The 19,153-nt window shown below is 47.8% G+C and overlaps 2 protein-coding genes across 5 annotated transcripts in view; one reads left to right on the plus strand and one right to left on the minus strand.

The window, feature by feature from the left end:
* Nucleotides 1-13,465, minus strand: part of VPS16 (VPS16 core subunit of CORVET and HOPS complexes) — a 26,533-nt gene extending 13,068 nt beyond the window's left edge. For both annotated transcript variants that reach the window (XR_011247945.1, XM_069546601.1), the window contains exon 1: nucleotides 13,322-13,465. Coding sequence is in view for 1 of the 2 variants with exons in the window: in XM_069546601.1 (XP_069402702.1) it covers nucleotides 13,322-13,374 (53 nt within the window). In the remaining variant the exon portion in view is untranslated. The remainder of the gene's footprint in view (nucleotides 1-13,321) is intronic.
* PCED1A (PC-esterase domain containing 1A) lies at nucleotides 13,459-18,704 on the plus strand. 3 transcript variants are annotated; one of them, XM_069546602.1, is made up of 8 exons: nucleotides 13,459-13,931; nucleotides 14,227-14,371; nucleotides 14,843-14,922; nucleotides 15,034-15,272; nucleotides 15,373-15,523; nucleotides 15,641-15,887; nucleotides 17,706-17,975; nucleotides 18,321-18,704. In XM_069546602.1, exons 1-8 carry the CDS (start codon nucleotides 13,734-13,736, stop codon nucleotides 18,566-18,568), a joined length of 1,578 nt encoding a protein of 525 aa, XP_069402703.1. In that variant the 5' UTR covers nucleotides 13,459-13,733; the 3' UTR covers nucleotides 18,569-18,704. The 3 variants fall into 3 exon arrangements, with proteins under 3 accessions (XP_069402703.1, XP_069402704.1, XP_070145354.1); XM_069546603.1 differs by having other exon boundaries at nucleotides 15,187-15,272; XM_070289253.1 differs by lacking the exon at nucleotides 15,034-15,272 and having other exon boundaries at nucleotides 13,465-13,931.
* The last annotated feature ends 449 nt before the right edge of the window (nucleotides 18,705-19,153 follow it).

The raw sequence follows: 19,153 nt of genomic DNA on the forward strand, positions 1-19,153 counted from the left end.
CATCAGCTCCCCAACTCTCTCTACACACCCACACCACTGATCCCTAGCTGTAGTTGTCCTGTGCCCCCCTACCCTCTGAAACCCAGAGGGCTGCTTCTTGCTTGCCAATCAACTATGGGCCAGCTCTGACCCAGTGAAATGAAAAGTGAAAGTCATGTCTGACTCTTTGCGATCCAATAGACTATACAGTCCATGGAATTCTCCAGGCCAGAATACTGGAGTGGGTAGCCTTTCTTTTCTCCAGGGATCTTCCAACCCAGGGATCAAACCCAGGTCTCCCACATTGCAGTTGGATTCTTTATCAGCTGAGCCACAAGGGAAGCCCAAGAATACTGGAGTGGGTAGCCTATCCTTTCTCCAGACGACCTTCCTGACCCAGGAATTGAACTGGGGTCTCCTGCATTGCAGGTGGATTCTTTACCAAATGAGCTATCAGGGAAGCTCTGGCCCAGGGAAACTAGTAAACTTCACAGCCATCCAGTGGCCTGCAACTGCATTTTCACTGGGGTTCAGCTGGGGAAGGGCCTCCCTCCCAAGTTTGTTGTTCCTTGAGTACTCTCCCTTAGTCCTAAGCTACCATATAAACTTTTCTCACATTTTACAGTTAATCTTTATCACAGTGTAATAATCCCTTATATTTATTAAAATTTCCCAGTTTACATCTCCTCACTGGGCCCAGACTAACTGGTACAGGGAGTGGCCCCAGGAGTGGTAGTGGTGGCAGTTTAGCTGCTAAGTCGTGTCTGACTCTTTGCAACCCCATGGACTGTAGCCCGCCAGGCTCCCCTGTCCATGGGACTTTCCAGGCAAGAATACTGGAGTGGGTTGCCATTTCCTTCTCCCGGGGATCTTCCAGACTCTAAAGATGGGATTTGAAGATTGATATGGTAACGTGCTGAGGCCTGGGTGCAGTGCTGTGTTCCTTACTGATGAGAAACGGATGTTAGTATAGTAACCCACTGCATGCAGCAGCATCACAATTAATCAAACCTGCAGTTCAATGTGGCAAAATGCCAAGTCAAATACATGCTTTGGGAATGACTTCTGTGCTTGATTGTATGGCAGTAATGATGATTATAAGGGCCATGGTGTGGATGAGTTATTTTGAGTGCACTTGAACATTTACAAAAAGAAAATGACAAGGTTAGGTCCATTAACTTCCAGCTCAAGTCATGGTCTGAGAAGCAGAAAGCTTCGATAACAGCCTAAAAGAATCTCTTATTTCTTATAGTCACACAGCTGCTACTGCTGAGAATCAAAAACAGTTTAATTGTATGGGCTGTTAAACAATAACAGCTAAATAAACAATAACAGTTAAATCCTCCAGCATACCATCTCTCACGTGAAAGTTAAGGCACTAATTAGAAAAGAAAGGAATCCTAACAGGGAAGGAAGATAACTGGTTAGACCCAGAGGAAGCTGACAATCTTGAACCCCCCAAGTCATCGTGGGTCTTCCTCACCAGTGGAAGCAGCTTGCCCTCCTGTGTTGAGACTAGCCTTCCTCTGCTTGAAAACGCTGTGATGACCTCACTTGAGGCAGATGTCTTGGGAGCCTCCTTCTCCACGGATGACCTGGCTAACACTACTGCTGCTGCTGCTGCTAAGTCACTTCAGTTGTGTCCAACTCTGTGCGACTTCATAAGATGGCAGCCCACGAGGCTCCCCCATCCCTGGGATTCTCAAGGCAAGAACACTGGAGTAGGTTGCCATTTCCTTCTCCAATGCATGAAAGTGAAAAGTGAAAGTGAAGTCACTCAGTCGTGTCCAACTCTTCGCGACCCCATGGACTGCAGCCTACCAGGCTCCTCCGCCCATGGGATTTTCCAGGCAAGAGTACTGGAGTGGGTTGCCATTGCCTTCTCTGGCTAACACTACTGCTGAGTGGTTATCAACTAAGTGAGAGCACAGTCGTGTCTGACTCTTAGGGACCCCATGGACTGTATAGTCCATGAAATTCTCCAGGCCAGAATACTGGAGTGGGTAGACTTTCCCATCTCCAGGGGATCATCCCAACCCAGGGATCAAACCCAGGTCTCCTGCATTGCAGGTGGATTCTCAGGATTGCAGCTGAGTAATCAGCTAAGAGCAGAGATCAATACATGGCCCCAATATGGCACTGTTCCTGGGGGGAGAAGCCTACAAGTCGATTACACTGGACTTCTTCCATCATAGAGGAGGCAAAGATCTGTCTTCACTGGAATATGTATTCTGAATGTAGATTTGTCTTTACCTGTAATGCCTTTGCACTAGCAAACTTCCACCATCTATGTACTTAAAGAATGTCTCATCTACCACTGCAGCAGTCTGCAAAGCCTTGCAATTAATCAAGGATCTCATTGCATAACAAAGGGATTGCAGCAGTGGGCTTAGGTACATGGAATCAACTAGCCTTACCTTACATCCCATTACCCAGAAGTGGCTGGTCTAAATGTACTGATGACTCAGTTATAAGACCAACTAGGAGACAGTAACCTACAAATATAGGGCTCTGTCTTACAGGATGCAAGTCTAGGCTCTGCATCAAAGACCATTACATGGGATTAACTCGACAGACAATATGGGGGACTGGGAGTCAGGGGGTGAAAGTGGGAGTGGCTCCTCTCATTATTACAAACCTAATGACTCTCTTATTAAAATACTGCTTCTAGGACTTCCCGGTCCAGTGGTTAAGAATCCGCCCCTCCATGAAGGGAACATGGGTCCGATCCCTGGTCCACATTCCATGAGGCAACTAAGCCCGTGCACCACAACTACTGAGCCCACACTCTAGAGACTAAGAGCCTCAACTACTGAGCCTGTGCACCACAACTAGAGAAGGCCTGCACACAGCAATGTGGACCCAGGGTAGCTAAAAAAATTTTTAAATACAATTTTAAAATATTGCTTCCAGTTTCACTAACTTTGAGACCTACTGATTCGTAAAGCTTAGTCGTCAAGGGAAGAATGTTTCCACCAGGGGATAAAAACGATGGCTTCACTGAATTGGAAGGTAAGAGTGCTACCTTGCCATTTGGGGCTCCTTATGCCACTGAAGGAACAGGCAAGAAAATGGGGTTAATCCACTGGCTGAAGTAATATCCTGAGGGCCAAGAGGAAATCAAGTTGCTACTACATAATGGAGGCAAGGAGGACTTTGTCTAAAGCCCAGGGGAACTTCTGGGGCACCTCTTGGTACTTCCATGTCTAACGGGAAAGGTTAATGAAAAACCTCAGCAATCAAAAAAAAGCAGAATGACTGAGGTTTGGGTCACTTCACTATGTAAAGAACAGAGCAGTGACGGTTCTGGCTGAGGGCAAAGGAAGTAGGTGATGGGCAGCTGAAGAAGGAAGCCATAGGTATTGACTATGATCTTGTGAACAGCTGCAGAAATGAAGACTGTAGCCACTTTGTGCATTTTCTCTGTGCTTGTTATGTGCTTGTGTTTATATGCATAGACTAGCCATTATCTTCTCTCCTTGCCATTTTTATTTTATACACAAATTATTGAAGGTTAATTTTTAAATTCAATTTTTAGGTAACAGAATATCCAGTAATACTGTAACTCATTTTGAGGAGTAACTAATATAGTGATTGATACAATGACTTAAGACTGTATGTCTCCTCCTTTAGAGAAAGAGTAATATACTAATAAGAAGGATGGTAGTATCCTGTGAAGCAGAAATACAGAGCTGTTTGGTTACTGTGAGGGAGTTGAAAAGTCTGTAGAGGGTGCCTGTTGAAGCTGACCGGCCAGAGAAAGGACCCTGCTAGTTATCAATTTATTACCTCCCAGAGCCAAATTCAACCTTCAATATGTGCTCCACAGCGAGCGAGATGTTAAGCTTTCTCAGTAGCTGGCCTTGTAGAAAAGGGTCTTTGTAGGAGGAACGGAGTCTTTGGCTGTTTCCAGCAGCTGCAAGGTCAGTCAGCAGTGTGGGCATGAGGGTATCTGGGGACACTCTGACCCAACCATGCACCCAGAGCACACAACCCCTCACAACCTCGGCCTGGACTGGCCATCTACCTTCCTGCGGTTCTCGCCACAAGATACTGCATGTTCTAGGTCTCCTGCTCAGCCCAGTGCTCCCTGCGCAAGGCCCTGAACCTGGCCACCAGCTATGGCTCACCTGCACCCTATCTATGCCCAAGAGGGCTGCCTGCTGCTTATCCAGTGACTGTGGACCAGCTCCGGCCCAGCAAACCAGCAACTCTCCCACCATTCAGTGACCTGCAACCATACCTTCTCCAGCAAGGTCAGAACCTTGCTTGGGGAGGGTACCCCCCTTCCAACTTTTCCTTCCTTTATCCTCAGCCCCCAGGAAAGGACAGTTTTACCTTATAGCTACTTTGCTATCGTAGTTTAATAGTTCTTTATGTTAAACTTCCCCTATTTAGTCACTGTATGGTATCTCCTAACCAGAATCATAGAAATATTACCAGTGTCACATTCCACAGACCACTTGCTTGTCACAAGGGGGAAGCACGCATATACGGTGGAGGATGAGGCCATCAGCCTCAGAACACTTGTCAATCTCAACTTCCCTTCCCTCGTAACAGACAACCTGATACAATGGCCTATAGCTGTGATGCAACATGAACACCGCACAGGTCAGTTCAGTTCAGTCACTCAGTCGTGTCTGACTCTTTGCAGCCCCATGGACTGCAGCATGCTAGGCTTCCTTGTCCGTCACCAACTCCCGGAGCTTACTCAAACTCATGTCCACCAGGTTAGTGATGCCATCCAACCATCACACCCTCTCTTGTCCCCTCTCCTCCTGCCTTTAATCTTTCCCAGCATCAGGGACTTTTCCAATGAGTCAATTCTTCGCATCAGGTGGCCAAAGTATTGGAGTTTCAGCATCAGTCTTTCCAGTGAATATTCAGGACTGATTTCCTTTAGGATGGACTGGTTTGATCTCCTGGCAGTCCAAGGGACTCTCAGGAGTCTTCTCTAACACCACAGTCCAAAAACATCAATTCTTCGGTGCTCAGCTTTCTTTATAGTCCAACTCTCACATCCATACATGACTACTGGAAAAACATAGCCTTGACTAGATGGACCTTTGTTGGCAAAGTAACGTCTCTGCTTTTCAATATGCTGTCTAGGTTGGTCATAACTTTCCTGCCAAAGAGTAAGCGTCTTTTAATTTCATGGCTGCAGTCACCATCCACAGTGATTTTGGAGCCCAAAAAATAAAGTCTGACACTGTTTCCACTGTTTTCCCATCTATTTCCCATGAAGTGATGGGACCAGATGCCATGATCTTAGTTTTCTGAATGTTGAACTTTAAGCCAACTTTTTCACTCTTCTCTTTCACTTTCATCAAGAGGCTCTTTAATTCTTCACTTTCTGCCATAAGGGTGGTGTCATCTGCATATCTGAGGTTATTCATATTTCTCCCGGCAATCTTGATGCCAGCTTGTGCTTCATCTAGCCCAGCGTTTCTCATGATGTACTCTGCATATAAGTTAAATAAGCAGGGTGACAATATACAGCCTTGACGTACTTCTTTTCCTATCTGGAACCAGTCTGTTGTTCCATGTTCAGTTCTAACTGTTGCTTCCTGACCTGCACATAGGTTTCTCAAGAGGCAGGTCAGGTGGTCTGGGATTCCCATCTCTTTCAGAATTTTCCACAGTTTGTGGTGATCCACACAATCAAAGGCTTTGGCATTTGGCATAGTCAATAAAGCAGAAACAGATATTTTTCTGGAACTCTTGCTTTTTTGATGATCCAGTGGATGTTGGCAATTTGATCTCTGGTTCCTCTGCCTTTTCTAAAACCAGCTTGAACATCTGGAAGTTAACAGTTTACGTACTGTTGAAGCCTGGCTTAGAGAATTTTGAGCATTACTTTACTAGCATGTGAGATAAATGTAATTGTGCAGTAGTTTGAGCATTCTTTAGCATTGCCTTTCTTAGGGATTGAAATGAAAACTGACCTTTTCCAGTCCTGTGGCCACTGCTGAGTTTTCCAAATTTGCTGGCATACTGAGTACAGCACTTTCACAGCATTGTCTTTTAGGATTTGAAATAGCTCAACTGGAATTCCATCACCTCCACTAGCTTTGTTCATAGTGATGCTTCCTAAGCCCCACTTGACTTCACATTCACATTCCCCACTTGGCTCTAGGTGAGTGATCACACCATTGTGATTATCTGAGTGAGTGGTTGGTAGGAAGAGAGAAGATGGAAGTGAGTATAGATGGCAGTTTCCAGACCCTTGGTGAGGTAAAAAGGGATTTGTTGATTTTTTGAATAGGGAACTTCTGTTAGGCTAGGGAGATCTGAATATAGTAGTTGAACTCTGATAGTGAGCCCTTGTGGGTAGGGATGGTGGAAAACAATATAGAGGTCTTCTACACTGAAAAACACCTGGCTGCTTATTAAAATACAGATCAAATTCAAAGGACCCATGCCAGAGACAACAGAGATCTGCCCTAGGAAGCTACATGCAGCAGCACCTTAGGTGACCTTGATGCAGAGAGTCCTATGCAAGAATGGCTAGAGAAACCTGAGGTGACATGAGAGTGGGTAGACGGCGCATGGTTTCTCAGAGGATAGGGAAGTGGGGGCATATCTCCTCAGCAGGCTGGGAATACAACAGGCAGACTCTGTCAGGGAAGCCCAGGCCCTTCCAGGCCATCACTTCCAGCTCTCTGGGAAGCACGAGGTCAAGTCAGCAATTGGGAGGAGGGATCAAGGAGCCTTCAGTGGCAGTCTAGGACATTAGCATCAACACAGACAGGAGCGGGAAAGAGGTGCAGGGGTACAGGAGTAAGGCTCAGGGAGTGAAGAGCAACAAAGTACAGGCCACCTCCTCAAGCCTTCAAGGTAAAGAAGGCTTCTCAGGGACAGTGAGGTGACTCAAGCTATGCCATAAGGTTGGCATGGGGTACAGATGGGCACACTGAGAGCAGCAGAGAGAACAGCATCTCAGAAAAGTCTAGAAGTGAGAACTTTGTAAGGATAGGTCATATCTTCAGTGAGGAAGGCCAGCTACATATTTCTCTTCTACCTGCAGGTCCTTGAAGTGGAAAGTCCCATAGTAGTAGTAAATGAACCCTGGATATGAATACCAGAAAATCACTAAAGCAGGTCCTGTTGTTGTTCAGTCACTATGTCGTGTCTGACTCTTTGTGACCCCATGGACTACATACAGCACGCCAGGCTTCCCTGTCCTTCACTATCTCCCAGAGTTTGCTCAAATTCATGTTCATTGAGTTGGTGATGCTATCTAACCATCTCATCCTCTGCTGCCCCCTTCTCCTTTGCCTTTAATTTTTCCCAGCATCAGGTCTTTTCCAGTGAGTCAGCTCTTTGCATCAGGTGGCCAAAATACTGGAGCTTCAGCTTCAGCATCAGTCCTTCCAATGAATATTCAGGGTTGATTTCCTTTAGGATTGACTGGTTTGATCTCCTTGCAGTCCAAAGGACTCTCAAGAGTCTTCTCCAACACCACAGTTCAAAAGCATCAATTCTTCAGTACTCAACCTTCTTTATGGTTCAACTCTCACATCTGTACATGACTACTGGAAAAACCATAGCTGTGACTAGACGACCTTTGTCAGCAGGGCAGGTTTCAATCCCAGCCCCTCTATGAAGCACTGATAAAATCCCTGCTGCAGTGCAGCTGAACTGCTGGAAAAGCATGACTCACTGCAGTAAGAGAAGAGCTGTTTGAAAACAGATGATCTCCAGCCTGTCCAGGCTGGGCTATCAGAACACTGAGGAGGAAGAAACACATTAGGGTTAGCATGGGGAATATTCCATCAATTCCAAAATGCCCAGGCCCTGAAGAAAGACCACCTTTGTTGTTGTTTAGTCGCTAAGTTGTGCCTGACTCTTTGCAATGTCATGGACTGTAACCTGCCAGGCTCCTGTGTCCATAGGATTTCCCCCAAATATTGGGAATATTGGAGTGGGTTGCAATTTCCTTCTCCAGAGGATTTTCCTGACCCAGGGATTGAAGCACGTCTCCTACACTGGCAGGTATATGGATTCTTTATAACCCCTTAATTCCAGACTGCCTTAAAAAGAAATACTGCTGGACTTTTCTAGTGGTCCAGTGGGATAGGAACCCATCTACCAATGGAGGGTACGTGGGTTTGATCCCTGGTCCGGGAAGACTCCACGAGCCACAGAGCAACTAAGCCTGTGCATCACAACCACACTGAACCCAAGTGCCCTAGACCTGTGCTCTGCCACAAAAAAAGCCACTGCATTGAGAAGCCTGTGCATCACAACAAAGAGCAGCCCCTGCTTGCTGCAACTAGAGAAAGCCCATGCACAGCAACAAAGACCTAGCATATCAAAAATAAACAAATAATTTAAAAGACAAAAAAATACTACTACAGTATCCTTGTGCATTGTTTCTGGAAATGTAAAACGGTGCAGTTGTCATGCAAAACAGTAGAAAAGTTCCTCAAAATATTAAACACAGAATTACCATATGATCCAGAAATTCCATTTCTGGGTGAAAATAGGATCTCAAAGAGATATTCACACACCATTGTTCGTAGCAGCATTATTCATAATAGCCACAAGGCGGAAGTAACCCAAGTGTCCGCTGACAGATGAATGCACAAATAAAATGTGGTGTATACATACATTAGAATGTTATTCAGTCTTAAAAAGGTAATTCTGATACATTCTACAAAAGGGATGAATCTCGATGACAGTACGCTAAATGAAATAAGCCAGCCACAAGAAAGCAAATACCGTTATGATTTCACTTATACAAGCTACCTACAGTAGTCAAATTTATGGAAACACAAAACAGAATGGTGGTTGCCAGGGCTGGGGCAAGGGGAGAATGAGGAGTTAATATTTCATGAATCAATTTTGCAAGATGAGAAAGTTCTGGAGATTGGCTACAAAATAATGTGAATATACTTAACACTCCTAGATCATACTTCATAATGAGTACGATAGTAAATTTTATATTATGTATATTTAACCACAGTTTTTTTTTAACAGTTCATGTTTATACATGCAAAACAAACATACCAACCCATAAAACCTACTAAAATAGCTAACCTTTCTCCTATGAAGAGCACGAAATGTAGTATCTTCAGTCTCCTTTCTTTCACCATATAGATGTTTCTAAAGCACCTAAAACACGGTATTCAGTACCAAGCTCATGCTCTTCCCCAACAAATTCACTCTTCCTTTCTCATTATTTTTAAGACTCAAATCTAAGTCATCCTGGATTCACTGCTCTTCCTCCTCCCTATCAAGTGCAACTCGTCACAGTCTCCTTCAACTTTCTGCCATTACCATCTGTCAGACTGGCCCCCTTCTCTCCATCTCTGGTGCTCACCGCCATCAACTTCTCCCTGGTCTAGTGTAGGAGCCTCCTAACCTAAGACTACAACCTGGTCTCCCTTGGCTCTATTCTCGCTTGCGCCTTTCAAGTTGTCCCCCACTCCCACTGCCTGCAGAATGAATTTAAAACACACACACACACACACACACACACAGAGGCAAATTCAATCACATCAATCCTTTCATTCAGGCTTCCCATCGTTCTTCAAATAAAAATGGTCTATAAGGCCCTGCAAGGTATGGCTGCTGGGAGAAGACATTTACCTGTCTCTTGTCCTCACCCCTTGCCTTTTGAAAAACATATATTTTCAAAAGTAACACAAGTCAATATTTTTTGAAGTATATGTTGTGTTGAAAACACTAAATTACATGGCAACCCATGTCAAGTTATATCTCTTTTCCACAAAAATAGTTTAAATCACTGTTATTTCCCACTGACTTCACTGACTTAAAATTTTGGCAATTTTTTCCACAACATACAGGCATATTAATAAGAATTAGAAACAAAGGACAAAAGCAACAGTATGACACTGCAGCCACGCTGGCTCTATTTAGGTCATTGAGAGTGTCCCTGTCTCTTCCTCGTCAGGACCTTTGTACATATTCTTGGATCCCATTCCCTGCATTTAAATCTTCCTATCTTCTGGATGGGGCATTGTCTACTTCAGAAAGTCCTCTTTACCTCTCACTTACCAAACTGTTATATGCTTTCTGACGGTCCTACAAAATCTTTTACCTCAGTGAAAAGTGTGAAAAAATGTTAAGTCAGTCATGTCTGACTCTTTGTGACGATATGGACTCTAGCTTGTCAGGCTCCTCTGTCCATGGAATCCTCCAGGCAAGAATAGTGGAGTGGGTAACCATTCCCTTCTTTAGTGGATTTTCCCTACCCAGGGACTGAACCCGGGTCTCCCACATTACAGGCAGAGTCTTTATATCTGAGCCACCAGGGAAGCCCCAACCTCAGTGCTCATGATCAAACAGAGTCATTCATGTGGTCAGTAGTGCCCAGCTTTTTTCGGCGCAATGTACCAAAGCCCACCAGGCTCCTCTGTCCATGGGATTCTCCAGGCAAGAATACTAGAGTGGGTTGCCATTTCCTCTTCCAGGGGATCTTTCCAACCCAGGGATCAAACCCGCGTGTCCTGCATTGCAGGTGGATTCTTTACCACTGAGCCACGAGGGAAGCCCAAATAGAGTCATTGGTGGTAGTGGCTTAGCTGCTAAGTCATGTCCAACTTTTGTGACCCCATAGACGGTTGCCCGCCATGGTCTTCTGTCCATGGGACTTTCTAGGCAAGACACTGGAGTGGGTTGCCCTTTCTTTCTCCAGCGGATCTTTCTGACTCAGGGATTGAACCCTGGTCTCCTGTATCACAGGCAGATTCTTTACTGACTGCGCCACCAGGGAAGCCCCATGTAATAGAATGATTAGCGGTTACCAGCTGTCTCCATGCTGGCTGTAAGATCTGAGGGCAGAAAGGGCCCATGTCTTTTTATTGACCCAATATACATTCTGCCTGGCAATGGGTTGGGCAAAATTATTTAATGGTGTTATCCCAAACTGGGTTTTTAGGATAAAAGTGGCTAAAATTCTGGAGCCTCACAAGAATCAACACCATTCCCTCTCCTTGCCCTCCCAAATTAGTCATTTTTCCAGAACACCACTTCCAATGCAAAAGAATCCTATCCTGTAGACAGAACTTGAAATGTGTGACAGCTGTTTATCATTCATTCACTTATTTGAACATTTATTTAAGTCCTGGCATAAGACTATGCACAAATACAAATAAAACCAAGTATCTGCACCTAAACTTTAAACTAAATTTTTGTTTACTCTGGCAGAGAACCTGTAAGGGTTTCCCAGGTGGCACAATGGTAAAGACTCCACCTGCAAATGGAGGATATGCAAGAGATATACCCAAGGTTCGATCCCTGGATCAGGAAGATCCCCTGGAATGGCAACCCATTCCAGTATTCTTGACTGGAAAATTCCATGGACAGAGAAGCCCAGTGGGTTACAGTCCATGGGGTGCCCAAAGAGTCTGACGTGACTGAGCACACTTCTGTCTGTCTAGCACACAAAGGCTCAATACCCATTACCAAGAATAATACATCTTCTATAGCAGGGCTAACACTTTTACTCCTTTCTGCAAGTACAGGGTAGGCTAGCAACAGTGGTCATGTCTATAGCATGCACTCAACACTTACACTCATTTAAAACTTTATTAGTGTATAAACAAAGCTAAGACTTCATATGATAAACAGAAGTTCTATGGTAATGAGGTCATCATTTTCAGTACTGTAACAAGCCTGTGTATGCAACACATATTTTCAAAAGTAATACAAATCATTACTTTTAAAAGTATATTCTGTGTTGTAAACACTAAATTACATGGCAACCCATGTCAAGTGACATCCCTTCTCCACAAAAATAGTTTAAATCACTGCTATTTCCTACTGACTTCACACTAAATTTTTGCCATTTTTTTCACAATGTACATATTGTGAATGTTTATAAGGCATTCTTATAAATATAAGGCATATTAATAAGAATTAGAAACAAAAGACAAATGCAACAGATCTCTAAAAATTGCATCAAGGCATTTGTCCATTTCAGAAGTGTTAAGAGCTGACATTTTATGCATCAAAAATTACACTGAAAAGTTTTAATATGTGAATAGCAATGGTATATGGTTTCACTAGCATGAACAGCTGTCTTCTATTGAAATGACTCCAATGTGATTTCTTTGTGATCTTCAGTTGCAATCAACAAAGTATTTTTTTAAAAAATTTTAGGGCACTAATGGTAAAGAACCTGCCTGCTGAAGCAGGAGACACAGAAGACAAGGGTTCAATCCCTGGATTGGGAAGATCCCCTGGAGAAGGGCATGGCAACCCACTTCAGTATTCTTGCCTGGAGAACCCATGATAGAGAAGCCTGACAGGCTACAGTCCACAAAGAGTTGGACACAACTGAAGCAACTCAGCATGCACGCACATAGCAGGCACTGTTTTAAATACATAATAGGGATAAAGGGACGCAAGAAATATGCACTCAGCCCTCAAGGAATTTGGTTTAGCAGAAGAAACCTATACAAATATTGCCCTAATGTGTCGCAAGTAACAACCTTAGCACTGAGACCCAAAGGAAAGTCAGCTGAAAGTCACTCTATTGGGATTGGATCAGGGAAGGTTTCAGAAAAATCCCTTAAACTAAGCCCAGAAGAATGAGCTAGAATTCTCCAATAAAGTAAGGAGGGAAATGGCAGTGCCCACAAAAGGAACTGCAGGCTAGTGCAAATACAGGGAGCCAGGAAACATCACGGTGTGTTGAGCTCTTGTTCTGCCCAACTGAACACAGCTTTGGGTAACAGTTGAGGAAGCTGAAGAGACAAATGGGGGCGGTTTATAGATATAACATGATAAGGAGTTTGTACTTTATCTTATAAGGGAAAGTACTGCAAAAAATTCTAATTAGGGTAATGATATGACCAGTCTACATTTAGAAAGATTAGTGGTTTCAGGACTCCACAACTCCCATGAGGGGTGACCTTAGCAGGGCGCCGTCCGATTTACTGGCGGTTCGCTTTCTCCTAGCCTTGGTCAGTAATGTCACCTGCAAGCAGTGCAACCCCGCCCCCCAGGAGTATCCAATGGTCTGACTTCAGCAGCACTTCCCGGCAAGAGATAAATCACTCACTGTCTCCAGAGGGCGGCCACCCACAGTGTGATGTGAGCGTTCTTCCAGAGGGTGACAGCCCTGGGGTTGAGTTGGGCTGTGCCCCTACTTGTGTGACCACCAGGTTTGCCTCATTTTCCTTCTCCGCAGCAAGGGAAAGCCCGGCCCTAGGAGGCTGCGCGTTAAGCGGTAGATACAGGGCGAGAGCCGGCGAGGGCCAGACCCACCGCCCGTAGAAGCGGGGTCGCGCGCCGCCGGCTCCGCCCGAAGGCTCGAGCCGGAGGGCTAGCGGGGTAACCAGGCCGTGGGCAGGAGGCCTGGGCGGCTCACCGGTAAAAAGCAGAGTCCCCGAGTGGGTTCCAGTTCGCGGTGTAGCAGTCCATGGCTGGTACAAGCGCCGGCTTGCCGGCGCCAGCTTGCCAGCGCCAGGTACACCCTCCCAGTTTGGGCTCCAGGCAGGCACTTCCGCTTCCGCCCGTCCGGGTCACGTGACGAGGCCGCGGCCACCAGCCTTCACTGCTGTGGGCGACTGTACTTGGCCGTCGCTGTGCCCCCGCCCACAGGGGGGCGGGCTCGGCCCTGGCTCCTGCTCCCTACGGCGGCCACCCGAGCTGCCTTCTCGTCCCCTTGGACGTTGGGGGGTCGGGCAGGGCAGGACATGAGTGACAGGAAGTGGGAGTTGTGAGCGTTGTCGCCCGGGGCGGGGAGGCCCCAGGCATTGTCGGGCCTCCATGACTCACGCATGGAGAGAGCTGGGCGACGGGCTGCGCACCGACCACTGACCGGGACGCACAAGCTCTGCGAGGCAGGAGCAGTGCTGAAGCGACCAGCTTTTCGGGCACGGGAACATGAGGCTAGGCCTGGCGCCCGCTGCAGGCGACGCGCGCAGCGTGCGGGCCTGCCCCAGTCGCTGGTGAACGGCGCGGAGTCCCGGGAATCGGTAATTGGCGCGAGCGAGCGCGCGCATGCGCGGGGCGGCGACGTGCACGTGGCTGGGCGCAGGGCCGCACCGCGTGTGAAGCGGCGGGGTATCCCGGAGGTTCGCGGGCCGTGGCTCACTTTGCCAAGTTTAACAGAGGCTGGCGCCACCATGGACCCCACTCTAATGCTGCCGCCTGCTACCTGTATCTCTGAGCAGCTTGAAAGGGGCCAGCGCAGGTCTCCTTTATCCCAGAGTGGGCCCTGGAGCTAGTTGAGGCCCCTCCCTCGTGCAGCTTAGTGGCCTTTCCCTGCAGCCCGTCGTTGTTGGCGGCAGCATGGTCTTCTGTCTGGAGAACGAGGAGCCGTGCCGCCCGCAGCGAAGCAACATGGTCCATTTCCAGGCCTCGGAAGTCCAGCAGCTGCTACACAACAAGTTCGTGGTCATCTTGGGGGACTCAAGTGAGTGCCCTTCTAGAATCCCGCTTCCTGGTCCCGCACCTGCAGTCTGTTTTCTGCGTTTGGACGTTTTGTCTCCATCTCAAACCTCTTTCCTGATCCCCAGTCCGTTCCAATACAGGTTTATTTCCCCAACGCCTTCCACAGGTGTCCTGACAGATGTAGCCTGTCAGGCTTTTCACCCCCACCTTGCTCAGCATTTTTCTTCCTGACAGTCCCCTACAGTGTCCTCATGGAAGCAGTATGTTGTCTGTTTCTTGAGTGACTTGGCCAACTTACTTCTGCCAGGTCGCTATGTACACCTGGAAGGAACAAAGCAGTGCCAGGACTTTTTAACTTCCCCTTTTCTCATACCTCTAAGTCAATACTCCACAAAGGTGGTGTTGGGCCACCTCAGCAAGAGGCCTGGATTTGACAGGAGCTGGGGGGTGGAGTAGGGCCTGCCTCAGCCTCAGGATCTCTGTCTCCCTTCAGTCCAGCGGGCTGTGTATAAAGACCTGGTGCTCCTGCTCCAGAAAGACTCACTGCTCACAGCTGCCCAGCTGAAAGCCAAGGTGAGGGAAGCTTGGTGGCCATGCCAGTGATGGGCGGGCACAGACTCTGGCCTGGTAGGGGCCTCCTCCCTGGCTTGGGTCTGACCAGCTGGGTGGGGGGGGGGTGGGCAGGGGGAGCTGAGCTTTGAACAGGACCAGCTGGTCGCTGGGGGTCAGCTAGGCGAGCTGCACAACGGGACACAGTACCGGGAGGTCCGCCAGTTCTGCTCGGGTTCTGGCCACCACCTTGTACGCTTCTACTTCCTCACCCGCGTTTACTCCGAGTACCTCGAGGGAGTCCTGGAGGAGCTGACATATGGGCCTGCCCCGGACCTGGTGATCATCAACTCCTGCCTCTGGGATCTCTCCAGGTTGGGGCGGGGGGAGAGGGAAATACTGATTGGGGGTGGAGGTATGGCTCAGAGGCCACCCATCCCTGTGTTCTTGCCCACCCTTTGTGCTACCCAACAGGTATGGCCGCTACTCGATGGAGAGCTACCGAGAGAACCTGGAGCGAGTGTTCGTGCGCATGGACCAGGTGTTGCCAGATTCCTGCCTGCTGGTGTGGAACATGGCAATGCCCCTAGGAGAGCGTGTCACTGGGGGTTTCCTCCTGCCTGAGGCAAGTGTCTGGAGCACCTCAGGACAGAAGATGGGGCAGCTGATTGGTAGATAGAGGACCCTCCCTCCCGATTCTGCATCATTCAGTGGCTCTCAGATGCTGCATTTTCTCACTCAGCTCCAGCCCCTGGCAGGCTCTCTGCGGCGGGATGTGGTTGAAGGGAACTTCTACAGTGCTACTCTGGCTGGGGACCACTGCTTCGATGTCTTGGACCTCCACTTTCACTTTCGGCACGCAGTACGGCACCGTCATCGGGACGGTGTCCATTGGGACCAGCATGCCCACCGCCACCTCTCACATTTGCTTCTGACCCATGTGGCTGATGCCTGGGGTGTGGAGCTGCCCAAGCGTGACTATCCCCATGGTGAGCCCTATCACAGGTGGGGAGGGTAGTGATGCAAAGAGGGCCCTCAGAGCATAGGTCTCATAAACAGCAGGACAGAGATCCTCAAGGTGAGTAGAGCCCCTTGGAGGACCATTGTGAATCCTGAGTGTGCCTTCCTTCCCCTGGTCTAGCCCTGTAGTCACCTCTGTGTACACGAATTGAGTATTGAGTATGCTCAATACGCATATGCTACAGATAAACAGGAAAAGAATGGGAGTACTTTAAATTGGAGTGGATGTGGGGCATGGAAAAGCAGAAGCGGAGGAAAGGTAATTCAGGCAGAGTGGTAGAAGCAACAAAGCCCCTTGGCAGGGACTGTTAAACCCTCAGTTCCTGCCTGCTTTTAAAGGGGACATCATGGGTTATTGTTCCCTGTCTGCTTCTGCCTTGGATCATGTCCTGCAAGGGTAAAGTGCCTGCCTCACTTGTTGATAATTCATCCCTTTCAGCCCCAGTATCTAGCACAATTGCTGTGTATGTAGTACCTGCAGGATGGTGTTTATTGAATTGGAGACGTGAGTCATGTTAGAAGGCTGTAGTAGCACTGGAGGATGTGAGGGCAGAATGGCCAGGAGTGTCACTTTTAGCCTGGAGTTGGAGTATCAGGAAAGTGAATTAGGACCTTGATCATATAATGGTCTGATTTCTTTGTTTTTTTAGATGAGAACTAAATTTCATCTTCCTTGGTGGCTCAGATGGTAAAGAATCGGCCTGCAATGCAGGAGACCTGGGTTCAATCCCTGGGTTGGGAAGATCCCCTGGAGCAGGGCATGGCAACCCACTCCAGTATTCTTGCCTGGAGAATCCCCATGGACATAGGACCCTGGTGGGCTACAGTGCATGGGCTTTCAAAGAGTCAGACACGACTGAGCAACTAGCACAAAAATCTCATCTAAATCAGTTGGAGAACTGATCCCTAACAGAGAAAGGGGTGCTTTAAAGGTTGTAAGGCTAGTTTGTTGTGTCTCAGGTCTTCTGAACTCAATTTGGAGCCACAGAAATAGCAACATCAAAAGGAGGAGTTGGGTGGAAGGATGAGTTGGTGAGTTTGATGAGGGCAGATCTCTTTGAAGTACTATGGAAATGTTGAGTAAATTTGGAGTCAGTGGTGCCCAGCAGGGAGATGGCTGCTAAGGGCGTGAATGTGACAGAAAGAGCAAAACAATGGCCATGTTTGGGAGTTGGAAGAGAAGAGAGACTGATGGAGGAAACAAAGGGAGATAAGGATAGAGGCACTTTCAGGGAGGGGAGAGGCTTTTGGCCATGTCATGTGATGGTTAGAAAGTGAAGAAGTGGTTACATTTTTGTAGGAAAAGTATTGAAGAAGTGGAGTAGGGTTAAAAGAGGCAGGGAACAGTTGAGAAGGGAATGGTGCCTGGGCAAAAATACTCTTTGTGGGAGGAAGTGTGAAAGGAACCTGAACCTACTGCGAAAAGGAAGTGATGGGATCATTGTTTTTAACAGAGACTTACTAAACTTAGTTATTGGTCTTTGAGGAAGAGGTAGGAGAGGAGAGATAGACAAGCTGGGCAATAGAGGGGGAAGACTGGAAGGGATCATGAGATCAGGCTGGAGGGAATCATGAACAAAGACAGATCCACTGACTACTGAGACACAGGGAGGAAGGAGCATAGCTTGGGCTTGGCCTGAAATGAGAGGGGATGAGGAAGCCTGAGTATGAAGTAGAGTGTGCTGCGTTTTCCAGGAGGAGGAAGTAAAGATTTAGAAGTGTAGGCTGCCAGAGTTCAGGGCGACCTGGCTTCCCAGGCCTACCTAAAACAACCATCCTGTTTCTAGACCCATGGATTAAAGACTGGCCAGAGCCGGATCATCTCTTCCAGGGGAGCCAGGGGCAGCCCTCAGACTTCAGCGAGCAGCCGGCCTTGCCCCTACCCTCTCCCTTACCTTCTCCCATGCCTTTTCCCTATCCTCTTCCTCAGCCTTCCCTACCTCCTCTGTTTCCACCCCTACCCCAGGAACCCCCTTTTTTCCCAGGCCAGCCCTTCCCACCCTGTGAATTCTTCAATTTTAATCCAATGGAAGACTTCTCGATACCACCCCACTTAGGTATGTGCCCCCACAACTTCCCAGCACACCTTTTCCAGCCTCTCCTTGAACCTCCCTCAACCTAGTCTCCTGTGTCCAGATGGGCTGAGAGAAGTCAGGGACTCCTTGTGCCCCCTGGGATTGGGTTCTGTCACAGCTGAGTCTGGAACAGTATCTGTAGACTCATGAATTAGCTCACTGATCGTCAGTTTCCTGATTTGGCAGTATGGGAAGCAGTATTGCCATTTTGTAGATGGGGAAATTGAAGGCCAGAGAAACTCACCCTGAAGAACCAGAACTGCCTGAGGCAGAGTTGCACTCACCATGGCCAGAAGCCCACTCTGATGATGGCTGGTTCTTTTGTAGGATGTGGCCCTGGAGTGAACTTTGTGCCTGGCCCCCTGCCTCCTCCAGTCCCCAGCCCTGTCCCCCATGGTCAACACCGGGGCTTGGCCGTCCACCGGGGGATGTCACGCTGTGTTCACAACAGCCCCTACCATGTGCCGAGGATGGGGGCGCCCTGCAGGCAGCGTCCAAGACACTCAGACAGGCTGATCCACACATACAAACTGGATAGACGACCTCATGCCCATTCGGGTACATGGCCAGGGTAGACTGGTTCTTGTGTTTGGGCTGTGTGTGCCAGTGGCCCTGCAGTGCCTGTTTGCCACGCCAGGTGTTGGCATGGCACCTGCTATGCCTGACATTGTTGTTGTCCATTGCTGTCACCAATAAAGGCATGGAAAAACAGAGTGACATCTTTTTGTGAAAGAGAGTGAGTCTCTGAACTGTGATCTTAAGAGTTGGGGAGGCTACCTCTGGGTTCTCTCCAGCCTCGGACCTTGCAGTCCACGCTGTTTAGAAATCATTGACTGCATCTTTCATACTGTTTCACACACTCAATTATGCTCCTACCAGAACACACGTGTACTCAACAAAGACCCGGGAGGGGTTACCTATTGTCAGCAGCTCTTTGGGATTGGGAAATGTCACAGGCTGAGTTGTAATTGAAACTGTCAATATTTTATATGGAGTTTGGAATCTGGCTAGTTCTCACCTGTACTAGTCTCACCCATTCATACGTATGTTCAACGTTCACCTACTCCTGGAGATACACCAACCTCGCCTTGCACAATTTCTTGGCTCCTGGTAGACACTCAAAAGTGGTTGGAACTAAGCAAGAAGCTCCCCGGCCCAAG

This window comes from Ovis canadensis, chromosome 13 (genome assembly GCF_042477335.2).
Source record: "Ovis canadensis isolate MfBH-ARS-UI-01 breed Bighorn chromosome 13, ARS-UI_OviCan_v2, whole genome shotgun sequence".
NCBI classification, from domain to species: Eukaryota; Metazoa; Chordata; class Mammalia; order Artiodactyla; family Bovidae; genus Ovis; species Ovis canadensis.

Excerpts from the sequence above, each read along its gene's own strand:
- PCED1A (XM_069546602.1), top strand. The coding sequence starts at position 13,734 with ATGGAGAGAGCTGGGCGACGGGCTGCGCACCGACCACTGACCGGGACG. Across the intron at positions 14,923-15,033 it reads CTGCCCAGCTGAAAGCCAAG|GGGGAGCTGAGCTTTGAACA; the intron begins GTGAGGGAAGCT and ends GGGGGTGGGCAG. Across the intron at positions 15,524-15,640 it reads GGGGTTTCCTCCTGCCTGAG|CTCCAGCCCCTGGCAGGCTC; the intron begins GCAAGTGTCTGG and ends TTTCTCACTCAG.